At 44.6% G+C, this 12,412-nt stretch overlaps 1 protein-coding gene across 1 annotated transcript in view; it reads left to right on the top strand.

The window, feature by feature from the left end:
• Window positions 1–12,412, top strand: part of FASN (fatty acid synthase) — a 56,660-nt gene that overhangs the window by 27,289 nt on the left and 16,959 nt on the right. Inside the window, exons 13-27 of the mRNA XM_033139125.1 lie at window positions 338–472; window positions 569–772; window positions 3,057–3,172; window positions 4,288–4,463; window positions 5,126–5,317; window positions 5,432–5,512; window positions 5,610–5,795; window positions 6,518–6,697; window positions 7,186–7,389; window positions 7,584–7,894; window positions 8,010–8,399; window positions 9,589–9,753; window positions 9,967–10,085; window positions 10,199–10,353; window positions 11,751–11,954. Of these exons, the coding sequence (XP_032995016.1) occupies window positions 338–472; window positions 569–772; window positions 3,057–3,172; window positions 4,288–4,463; window positions 5,126–5,317; window positions 5,432–5,512; window positions 5,610–5,795; window positions 6,518–6,697; window positions 7,186–7,389; window positions 7,584–7,894; window positions 8,010–8,399; window positions 9,589–9,753; window positions 9,967–10,085; window positions 10,199–10,353; window positions 11,751–11,954 (2,818 nt within the window). The remainder of the gene's footprint in view (window positions 1–337; window positions 473–568; window positions 773–3,056; window positions 3,173–4,287; window positions 4,464–5,125; window positions 5,318–5,431; window positions 5,513–5,609; window positions 5,796–6,517; window positions 6,698–7,185; window positions 7,390–7,583; window positions 7,895–8,009; window positions 8,400–9,588; window positions 9,754–9,966; window positions 10,086–10,198; window positions 10,354–11,750; window positions 11,955–12,412) is intronic.

Below are 12,412 nucleotides of genomic sequence, written 5' to 3'. Positions count from 1 at the left end.
TTGAGAAGGAAAGCAAACTCACCAGAGGAAATGCATCTGAAAATGAAGGCTAGCAAGAAACTTAACGCTAGCAGCCTGAATCTAAAGATTTGGACAGCATGCAAAACTCACCTCCTTCCAGCTGTAGTCTATTTCTTGTGCTCGGGGCTCCACAGTGTTCAGGGGGTTTGGGTTTAAATAATGGATATTATTGCATATGCACTTAGGAAGATGTCGGATAAGCCATGCCGAGTCAGTTATGGAGAATGATGGTCGCTTCACAGGCAGAGGCTTATTGCAATGTACCAGGCCTTTGTAACACCTGTTCAATGCTATTTTTCTCTCTCGCTTTCCTTAGGACTCTGTGGTCAAATTTGTAGCCAAGCTGAAAGCAGAAGGTGTATTTGCTAAAGAGGTGCTCAGCGCAGGAGTTGCTTTCCACTCATACTATATGGCATCCATTGCACCAGTGCTGCTTAGTGCCCTGAAGAAGGTAATGCTCCTAAATAGGGGGGAAGGGTAGCACATGCATTGTTTGGTGTGGTTCTTTTTTGCTTAAGTCTCCTGCCTCATTTTTCTTATTTTCTAGGTTATTCCCAGTCCAAAGCCTCGTTCCTCCCGCTGGATCAGCACTTCCATCCCTGAATCTCAGTGGCAAAGCGATCTGGCTCAGAACTCTTCTGCTGAGTACCATGTGAATAACCTTGTGAGCCCAGTATTGTTCCAGGAAGGCCTGAGACATATTCCAGAAGATGCTGTGGTCGTGGAGATTGCCCCACATGCCCTTCTGCAGGTATTACCCTTGGGGTTCACTCATGGCATGAAGCTCGTGAGGCATCGGGACAAGATTCTCCTTTTTCTAGTGACCACAATGGTTTCCATTCTGGTTCTCAACACCTTCCCACATCAGTTATCCTAAATTTCCATGCAGCTTTCCCTCAAGAACCTAGTGATTTAAATGTATTCATCCATTGCTGTGTATACACCAGAAACTAAGGAGAAGAAAACAGAATCCATCAAATAGATGAATATAATGTGTGAGAAGAAAGTGGCAGGGAGGATAAAAGAAATAACATCTTAGGTTGTGATCTTAACATTTGTTACCATTATCATTAGGATTTCTTAGTCGCTTATTACCAAGGTCTCCAAGCAACTTACATTGAAAGACATAAGCAATGAGATTTTGACAAAATTAGAGGTATTTTCTGTCTTCTTGCAGGAAGTGAAAGAATTGGTGACAACAGATAGGGTCTTTTTTGTTATTGTTCCTCAGGTAGGACTCCTTCCCAAAAGAGATCTGTGTGGGGCCTGCTGTCAACACCCACCCTACTGTTAGGCACAGTTAGGTGGCAACCTCAGGCAGCAGAATTGGGGTGTTCATGAAAGGGCAAAATGTGTTTGTCGCTTAGTTTGTCCTTCTTGTATTTTTACTGCCAGGGAGGGGAAGATGTGTTTGTTTGGTGTTCAGTTGCCAAAATAACTTGACTGGCCTTCAATATTGTACACCTTGACTTGTGGCCATTTGCTGCTCCACCTTGGGCAATAAAAGACATGAGCCTTTCTCGCCTACATTATAGTCTTAAAGTGCCAGGTAAAGGCTGTCCTATTTACCTGAGCTTACCCGGTAGCATAGCTGTTACGGTAGTTCTTACGGTTCATTGGTAACTTGTGTTTTTCGATACGATGTCAGAGAAGAATTCTCCTTCGGTAGTTTTAATGGTAGTTTTGTTTTCTTTTAAATAAGGGATGGCAGGGGTTTTAGCCCTGCAACATCTGCAGGGCCACAGGTTCCTCCTCCCTGCTTTTGCGTAAGGAGTAGCACTTTGTTACTGAATAGAGATGTTGGCATTGATTTGCTCAGTGCCTCTGTCTGAAAACAGCACAAGGCAGCCATATAGAATTTCATAAGAGCCTACTCCCAGCATTGCATCAAGAGCTGCCCATGTTGCTGTGGAAGGGCTGAGCTGTAGTCACTCCTTCCACTTCCTTGGGGCCATTGGAGAAAAGATGGATAGCAAGTGTCTATCATTGTGGTCCCTCTAAATACATGTCTCCCACAAGAGTCATGCCTAGGCTATTTTGTTTGTCTTCTGATTGAGATCCTTCTAGTGAAGGAAGACTGCTAATGGAGGGGTTTTATTGGAATATGAGTTCAACAATGAGGCTCACTCCCATGTAACTGAGCTTATAAATGGCAGGCTTGGACTGCAATCCTAAGCCTTTTTTCTTGGACGTTAGTTCTGCTGTCACCAATAGAACTAACTCCCATGTAAACGTAGTTTGGATCAAGGCACAAGTCGTATTTTGCGGCAGGATTGAAAAGGAACAAAGTGTATTTGTTTGGGATGCCTCTTAAGATACCTTGAAGCCATAGCTCATTTATAGAGGATTCAGTGTACTAATGTAAATGCAAAGGTTTGGTTTGTGTAACCTAAAATTATGCAACAGTTATTAAGCTCTGTTGCTCTCTTGGCTGTTTTGCATATAATTTCTTTTCCAGTTTTTCTAGTCTAGTCTGTGGTTTTCTACTATGGATTCACGGTGTAAAACACAGCCTGTAAAAGTATGCATGTATTACCAGTGGTGTTTGCTGGAGTCTAGTGTTGTTGTTGTTTTTTTAAAAAAATCTTGATTTGTGTTTTACTTTTGCTGAGTGCTGGGTGTCTGTAGATTTTTCCAGGAAATGCCTAGGATTCCAAGTTCCTTGAGCCAATTCTGTTCATGGGGTACTGTTGCTGGTTAAAGTGAGGTGGGAGGGAGAGGATTTCCATTGATTCCTTGTTCCCCCTATATTATTCCAAAAACTGTTTTGGAACAACGTGGGGGGGGGTGTCAAGGGTTATAATTAGCAAAAATCACCACATTCAGCAGGAACCTCCATTGGAGAAGTCCCTTCCATTTTCAGAAGGCAGAATATTATTGTTATGTAAAATGGTATTTCCTTCTGGGGTTGCCAACATTTTTCTCTTGTAGAGCCAGAAAAACATTTGACAACCTTGGCTAATGGTCTGTTTTAGAAGAAGGAAGCCAGTGATTTCTTTTCTTTTCTGATAACATTTTGAACTCCACCTGTCTAGGCAATCCTGAGAAGAGCTTTGAAGCCAACCTGCACCATTTTACCCTTGATGAAGAAAGAACATAAAAACAACCTGGAATTCTTCCTGACACACATTGGAAAAATCCACCTTACAGGGTAAGAAGATGAGTGAAAGCTAATGAGAAACATAGGGCAATAACCAGCTCTGCAGCTCTGTTTGCACAACAGACTCCTATGAGCCCAATGGAAACTTCCTGTTCCATCCAGCCCTTTGCACACCCTCAAACTCAAATGCAGACAAGGGTTGGTGGACCCTCTGGAAGAGAGATGAAGAGCCAATGAAACCCCCATTGTGCAAGTGGAAGTCATTTTTGGAATAGACTGAATTATACCTTTAGTATGCAGCTGCTGGGTGACCTTGGGCTAGTCACATGCAGCTGCTGGGTGACCTTGGGCTAGTCACACTTCTCTGAAGTCTCTCAGCCCCACTCACCTCACAGAGTGTTTGTTGTGGGGGAGGAAGGGAAAGGAGAATGTTAGCCGCTTTGAGACTCCTTCGGGTAGTGAAAAGCGGGATATCAAATCCAAACTCTTCTAGTAGCCCCACCCCACCCCCCCAGCTACGTTGCCACCTTAAAGCAGGATTGAATGCCATGGGGAGAAGTGCTGCAGGGCCATTTATGGCACGAGCATAGTAGCAAAATGGATAGGGGTTGCTTTCATTCAGGTGAATTGAAAACCTAGTGTATTTGTTTCAAAAGCTTTGTGTAGGATCCAGCTTTTATATCGACATAAATCTCTCTGTCTCTCTGAAACCAGAACTTCCATTGATGCCTGAGTTCCTTGCCGTGTTCCAAAAGGCTGTTTTGCCTTTTGAAGAGAAGGGAGAAAATATTGCACATTTTTAGAAGAGGCCAGGACCACATAAATTACAGTGATACCTCGAGTTAAGAACTTAATTTGTTCTGGAGGTCCGTTCTTAACTTGAAACTGTTCTTAACCTGAGGTACCACTTTAGCTAATGGGGCCTCCCGCTGCCACACTGCGATTTTTGTTCTCATCCTGAAGCAAAGTTCTTAACCCAAGGTGCTATTTCTGGGTTAGCAGAGTCTGTAACCTGAAGCATTTGTAACCTGAAGCGTCTGTAACCCAAGGTACCACTGTAGTGGTTGGGGGTCCTTAGTCCCATGTTGGCTCCTAGCTATTGGTTTGCCTTCCATTTGCTACTGTTGCATGCAACTTCACAAATTCATTTTTATGTGTTTTCTTAGAATCAATGTCCTTGCGAACAATCTGCTTCCACCTGCTGAATATCCTGCTCCTGTGGGGACTCCCCTTATCTCCCCTTACATTCTCTGGGACCACAGTCAGACATGGGATATCCCAAAAGCTGAAGACTTCCCAACGGGCGCTGGTGGTTCTGGATCAGCAACAGTGTACAATATTGGTGTGTACCAGCTACTTCGTTCTCCAAAAGCAGATTATCTTAAAATGCTCAAAATGGCATTTTCAGAATTTATCTCTAGGGGAAATGTATGAACCACCATACACCTTGTATCACTTTGGGACACAGGGATGGGCAGGGGTGCCAACTTGAATAAAATATTTGGGGAGGGGGTAAGACCTGCCCTGCATAATCACATGATGCGGTGCATGAACATCATTTGAATGTTGATGCCCATCAACGGGGGTGGGCGGCCCTCCTCAAAAAAAAATTGGGGGGGGGCCGAAGGAACCTCAGCCCCTAGGAGCTGGCTCCTAGGGGGATGGGGAACCTGTGGCCCTCTATACGTTGCTGTGCTCCTAGCTCTATCAGCCCCTGCCAATGTGACCAATGGGTATGGGGTGGTGGAAATTGTAGTAAAACAAGCTTCTAAAGCATGCCCTTGCTTTAGCAGAAGAATTAAATTGATGATGGGAAACTAGGGAGTGGGGGAAAGAGCTGCTTTCTTTTAGATGTTTGCAGCACTGAAACTTATATAGTGGTGGTGGGGAAAGTGGGAACATTTGGCAACTTGTGGGAAACAGCTTTGGAGTCTTCTTGAGCCAGAGATGTAGGTTTGAAAAATATGCTTTGTTCATTTTTTTTTTTAATATCATCATTGACAGATGTGAATCCTGAATCACCGGATAATTATTTGGTGGGTCACTGCATTGACGGCAGGGTTCTGTACCCAGCCACTGGCTACTTGGTGCTGGCCTGGCGCACTCTGGCAAGATCTCTAGGGACCTCCATGGAAGAAATGCCTGTCACGTTTGAAGATGTTACAATCCACCAGGCAACAATACTACCTAAGAAAGGTGAGGCTAGTCAAAGTCTCTGCAGCTTAGGCAATTGGCATAGTCTGGTGAACCGTGTTTCTGCAGGCTATGTTTAATCTCTTAATGTCCTGACAATTTCTGCCTACCTTGCAGGTGCAACACAGCTAGAGGTGAGACTCATGCCAGCTTCTCAGCGTTTTGAAGTGTCTGGGAATGGAAATCTGGCTGTGAGTGGTAAGTAATTGCTCCCACTACACGTACTCTGAGGAAATCAAAGGGGTGTCGGCCTCGCCATTCACTTGCCCTTTCTTCTACATACTGTGTCTCCTAGGAAAAATCTGCCCTTTGGAAGAAACCGCTCTGAATAACTTTCGCAACCAGCAAACTGATTTGGAGATCCAGCCAAATACATGCCCAGACATCCTTTTAACCAAGGCGGACATTTACAAAGAGCTTCGTCTGCGTGGCTATGATTACGGGCCAACATTCCAGGGACTCCTGGAATCCAGTAGTAATGGTAAGGCCGTGTACCTTAACTGAAAGATAGGGCTTAGGATTATTACTGTTCATTTTGAATGTAAGAAGACCCTTGTTGAATCATAGCAATGGCTCACCTAGTTCAGCATCCTGTTCTCACAGTGGCCAACCAGTTGTTTCATGGGAAAGCTCCAAAGCGGGAACTGAGTGCAACAGCATTCATGATGATGATGGTGGTGGTGGTGGTGTGGGGTTTTGTTTTCGTTTGTTATTATGGTGTGTATTTTTGTGTTTTCACATTGTGAAGCTCCCTGTGATCTTCAGTTGAAGGGCAGTATAGAAATTTTATAACTAAATAGATAATAAAAGAATACTTGTGATTCCCAGTAACTGGTATTGAGAAATGTACAGCCTCCAACAGTGTAGTTAGAACATAGTCATCGTACCCAATAGCCATCAATAGCCTTGCCCACCCTTCCATTTTTTTGAAGCTTCTTCATCTCAGTGACTGATGATGAAACGAAAGTGAATTAGGATTCAGAAATGTTGATAACAGATGTTCACCATTAGGCAAGCTTTTGAGAAACTGGAGGTCAGTCTAGGCAATGCTTCCCCTTAGCTAGCTTGGAAAGCACAAGGACTTTGGGGGCATAGCCAGTACAGTTGATACAGAAGACAGAGATGTGAATAGTTTCTCACTTTGTGCTGCCATTGTCATGCCAGTGGCTGTTTTGGGCTAATTAGATTGCTTCTTGTCCCCAGGGAATGCTGGGAAGGTGTTGTGGAGCGGGAATTGGGTGACATTCCTTGACACCCTGCTGCATTTGATCATCTTGGGGGAAACAGGAAGAAGCCTGCGCTTGCCAACCAGAATCCGCTCCGTTTGCATTGATCCAAAGTTACACCGAGAACGTGCACACAAATACAATGATGAGGTTGAAGGTAATGGGCAGTCTCTCTTTTTTAATAGGGGCTCCTTTATGGACAACAATATTCAAAAGTATTTGTGCCGACTTAAAACAGTAAGATCATGGGTAGGCAAACTAAGGCCCAGGGGCTGGATCCGGCCCAATCGCCTTCCACATCCGGCCCGTGGACGGTCCGAGAATCAGCGTGTTTTTACATGAGTAGAATGCGTCCTTTTATTTAAAATGCATCTCTGGGTTATTTGTGGGGCACAGGAATTCGTTCATTATTATTTTTCAAAATATAGTCTTGCCCCCCCCCCACAAGGTCTGAGGGATGTGGACTGGCCCCCTGCTGAAAAAAGTTTGCTGACCCCTGAGTAAGATAGATTTATGGGAGTCATAAAGCTGTTTGCAGCTGGATTTTCTCTTGGACCAAATTCTGAAAGATTCTTCTCCATCTGATTGCACTACGTTCTCACTGCTTTCCCCATGCTTTCTGTTGACTCTTGCCTTGCCTTGTAGCTTTTGATGCTGTTGTGGACCGCTGCTTTGACACCATCACAGCAGGAGCTGTCCAGATCTCTGGTCTTCACGCTAGTGTGGCTCCTCGCCGACAGCAGGAGCAGACCCCTCCCACACTTGAGAAATTTTGCTTTGTGCCATATGTGGAGAATGGCTGCTTGTCCTCCAACGCCCAGCTTCACTCCAGCTTTGAACATTGCAAAGGTAAGAAGATTCCTATATCCCTATGCTTTCTGATTGGATGCGTCCGGTATGAAGTAGACACCCCATCTTTATTTGGCAAGGACTTATGGAGAAGCCCCTTAGGAGACAACCTTTCCTGTGAACAAATATTAGCAAAGTCAAAAGCACCAGCGACATAAATAATTTTGTTTTCATATTCCTTCTCTCCTCTACAGAGTTGATCCAGAAATTACAGAAGAAGATAGCAAAGCATGGAGTCAAGTTGGCTATTCCAGGGCTAGAGAATATAAAGACATCTGCACAGATGGAACCTGGGCAGAAGGGCCTCCTGCACATCCTTGCTGAGATCTGTCGCCTGGAGCTGAACGGAAACCTCTACTCAGAGCTGGAACAGGTTGTGACTCGAGAGAAGCTGCATCTTCAAGAAGACCCCCTCCTCAATGGCTTGCTGGATTTTGCTGAGTTGAAGACCTGTGTGGACGTGGCACTGGAGAACATCACCAGCCGCAAGATGAAGATAGTCGAGGTTAGCTGGGGTGCAGCTCTGCAGAGAGACAAAACTTTTCTCCCATGAGTGTGCTTTCTCCATGTCTTAATGACACACTGTGCTTTTCATTAATGGCTACTCTTTTTGTTTACAGGCCCTGGCAGGAGACGGGCAGTTATACTCGCGTGTCACAAGCATCTTAAACACTCAACCCATGCTTCAACTGGACTACACTGCCACTGACAGAGCCCCAGAAATATTGGCATCCAATGAGAGCCGTTTGCAAGAACTTGGTGTTTCTACTGAGCAGTGGGACCCTGCAAGCCCTCCTTCTGGAAATCTGGCAAATGCTGATCTCCTCGTGTGCAACTGCGCACTGAACCCTTTCAGGAATCCAGCAGAGGTGCTCTCCAACATGGCGGCCACAGTGAAGGATGGTGGTTTTGTCTTACTGCACACTCTTCTGAAGGGAGAAACTCTTGGAGAAATTGTCAGCTTCCTCACATCTCCCGAGCTGAAGGAGAAACCTGGTCTCTTGACTCAGGTAATTTTATAAGCCCTTGTTATTTTTCTTCAGTTGGCTCTAGATCATGCTTTGATCAGAACAATGAGTTTGGAGTGGTGTTTCGTTTTTCATTTTCCTTTTAAAAGGATAACTATTCATTTTTTTAAAATCTCCAGAAATAATCCATAGTTTTAGGCAGATTTAGACTCTCCTCTGTTGTTTAGATCATTGTTTCCTATTCTTAGGGATTAAAAAGGCATACTGATTGTATGGTGCAAACTGGTATCAAATATTTCATTTTGGGGAGGGGGCATTTTTATGATTAGAAAAGAAAATGAATCAGTAGAGGATTCTTGCCTTGGAAAAACAGCAAATTATTTTGTTCTACTTAGGGACAATCATAATGTATTTACAATAACTAAGACTGCAATCCAAACTCCAAATCCAGTGGTTGATATTGCAGAGGACTGTCTCTCTCCTCAGCCCAAAAGACTCCCACCTACCTATCACCTCAGAGATGCCAGGGTCACTCCTCTGGCATGGAACTCCCTGTTCTGTCTGCTGAAAGTGCAGGCAGGTGGAGATACCGTTTCCAGGATTCCCACTGGCAGCAGCCTGCAGAAATCCCCAAAATGGAATTCTGTGGGTGGAAAGGGGGAGCAGCTGAGCCACCACAGGGTTCACTGGATCATGAGCTGACCCTACTTGCTATTCCCAGACTGGCATAGAACAGAGCATGGTTTTGCCTGTGGCAGTGGTTACCCTGATCTGCCGCACTGCACTGCTGCCCAGCTGGGCTTAGGATTGCTCAGTATACAACCAGCCATATAACTGCCTACCTTAGTGATTCACAGAAGCAACAATTTCCGTCCATGTACATGACTGGGGTGTGACAGACACTCGCCGGGCCTCTTAAAAACATGCAGTGCTGCTGCTACAACAACAAGGAGAGGTAACCTCAGAAGCTGAAATGTAGCCAGGTTGCTAAGCCTAATGGGGATAGATACTGGCAAATAAAATTGAAATTTAGGCTGCAATCCTTTACACACTTAGCTGGGATTAAGACCAATGCAAGTCAGTGAGCAAACATTCATAGGATTGCATTGTTAGGGCTGCAAGTATCTGGTGTATAAATACACTTTGTGAAGCCAGCAATTGAGACAATTGTTTGTTCAAGAATCATTTGCTTGGTCCCATCTTATACATTTAAAATTTATTGTCTCGGCAGGTAGAATGGGAGGACTTACTTAGCAAGGCTGGTCTGAATTTGGTAGCTGTAAAAAGATCCTCCTTTGGCGCAACCATCTTTTTATGCCGCCGGCCAGTTCCTGCGAAGGAGCCTGTTTTCCTGCCAGTGGATGAAGCTCACTACAAATGGGTGGAACCTTTGAAGGTAACGGTTTTCGATATGGGAAACAGCTGCTTTCCATTTTTCTTCCCAGACCTTTCATCTAGATCAATGCTTCTCAATGAAGTTACTGGCTTTTTAAAAAGTGCACTCTCTCAGCTCAAGTGAAAGAGAGAGCTGCTCTTTTTCATACTGTGTGTTCTGCAAATCCCTCTCTTGTGTGTTAACTAATCAGCTTGCCTGGGATCTCTCCTGCAGGAGATGCTAGCAGAACCTTCTGAACATCCCGTGTGGCTAACGGCTACCAGCTGTGGTACTTCAGGAATCGTTGGCATGGTGAATTGCCTGCGCCAAGAGCCTGGGGGCAACAGGATCAGGTACCAAAATTCAGCATCCAGTGACAGCATTCAATTTCTGTCGCTACTTATGAACATCTGATAGAAATGTAAGTGAACTAACACATAGATTAAGTGTGACCTTTACTTCCTAGGTGCCTTTTTGTTTCCAACCTGGACTCCTCTTCTCCGAAACCCTCCACCACCCCTTCTACCAAGCAGATGCAAACGATTCTGCAGAATGACCTGGTGATGAATGTTTATCGTGATGGGAAGTGGGGCTCTTTCAGACACCTCCTGCTAAAACAAGGTGATTCTTATTGTCAAGGACAGCCAGCTTGTAGCAATATTTATTTCCACAACACCATAGGTAGCCAACACGGTGCCTTCCAGATGTTGTTGGACTGCAACTTACATCAGCCTGAGTCAAAGTGGCTGATGGCCAGGAATGATGGGAGCTGCAGTCTTCCAGTCTGGAGATCACCATGCTTGCTACTCCTGCCATAAGGTCTGGAAAACAAAAACAAAAAAGTAAGAAGACACTACTTGGCCCAGTCTCTTTCTTCAATAATTGTTCTTCTGGGACATAATCATCCTGATTCTGTGAAATAACACATGCCCTCCTGAACATTTGGCATCCGTTCAGCAAATGGTATGAGTTCTTTTCCAACTGTGATTACAGCACATGGCCAATGACATGTGACTGTAAGGTTTGGAGCTTTCAGGGTTAAAGAAGCTCAACAGTTCACCCCTCCCATAGGGAGGAAGATGTGTTATACATCCGGGTATCTGCTGTATGCGAATGCCTATGTGATTTATGTGACGCACTGTTTATTTCCTGGTCAGTCTTACTTTCACTTTTGACTGAAGCAGACCGGAGAGGCCGGAGATGTCGTCCGAATCTCCGGGAGAAGCTCTGTGATTTATATGCTTGTAAATAAAGCGTACGTGCTTTGAAACAACCCAGACGTTGTGGAATTTATTGCTGGCACAAGGCACACATACCGTTGCGCAAGAAGAAGAAGTTTGAAGTTTGAAAAACTCTGCTAAAGCACTGGAGAAGCAGGGAAACGCAGAAGGAAGCGTAGCTGGACACCACTCCAAGTGCTAAACTGGTTTTGAGGTTTTTCCAGTTAAAACCAAAAGCCCAACAGTGACACTGTTGTTAAAACATCTGCACTGACTGCCCATCTACTACCAAACCTGGTTCAAGGTCCTTGTATTAATTTACAAAGCCCTGAACAATTTAGGCTGAGATTACCTTGGGGACTGTGTAAATCCTTATATGCCATCTTAGTCACTGAGATCATCTGTAGGAGTGTAATTAGTTGTCTCCTGCATAGTCAAGGCTTATTTGACATCAACACAAAGGAGAGCTTTTAGTGTCATAGGCTCAGTCCTGTGGAAAGCTCTCCCAGCAGAGATTCAGCGGGCACCTTCTTTTTCAACCTTTAAATGTCTGCTGAAAACTTTTCTATGCCGCCAGGCTTGTGCCGGCAATTAAAAATGCGTCTTTCCATAATGGTTAGTGGGTAGTCTTTGATATTAAATGTTTGTGTGTTTGTCTTATATGTAGATATTGTAAACTGCTTTGATATTTTTCATGATATAGTGGAATATAAAGATTATTATAAATTAACAAGCAAACACACTTTTATTTGTAACAACGGAAGAATGCTGACTGCTCTGTCTCCTGTTCTGCCACAGCTCAACCTCAAGAGCTGACTGAATATGCATTTGTGAATGTATTGACGCGTGGGGATCTTTCCTCTCTCCGTTGGATCGCTTCTCCGCTTCGCCACTTCCACACAACCAATCCCAATGTCCAGCTCTGCAAAGTCTATTACGCATCTCTCAATTTCCGTGACATTATGTTGGCTACAGGAAAACTCTCCCCAGATGCCATTCCAGGTGAGCTGCGGGGATTTTTCTTTCAAGAGAGACCTCATGATATCTTGACACTGTGAGTGACACACTGTCTGTAAGCCATTTTTGGGGCTTCATGCAAGTGTGTTACCCAAAAAATAAGGGGCACCATGTCTAAAACCAGGCATAAACACACCGGGGAGGGCTCAGAGCTCCACGGTCATGATTTGCATGCAGGAAGTCTGAGGTTCAATTCCCAGCTTCTTCATCCAGTTAAAGAATCTCGGGTAGCGGTTGTTAGGAAAATCCCCTGCCTAAGACAAATCCCAGTTATAGTCAGTACAGGGCTAAACAGTCCGATGGCCTGACTCACGGCAGGGTCACATGGCAAACATCTCCTGAGACTGATTTCCATATGCACATTGAACTCCTGTCCCCTAGGCCAAATGGCCTTTCCTCACTTCAATTGTGTTTTCGTCATTCATAGCACTGGATTAACTCTC

Source organism: Lacerta agilis, chromosome 2, assembly GCF_009819535.1.
Source record: "Lacerta agilis isolate rLacAgi1 chromosome 2, rLacAgi1.pri, whole genome shotgun sequence".
Taxonomy (NCBI): Eukaryota; Metazoa; Chordata; class Lepidosauria; order Squamata; family Lacertidae; genus Lacerta; species Lacerta agilis.
The sequence above is the reverse complement of the archived record's forward strand: the minus strand, read 5'-3'. Positions and strand labels throughout refer to the sequence as shown.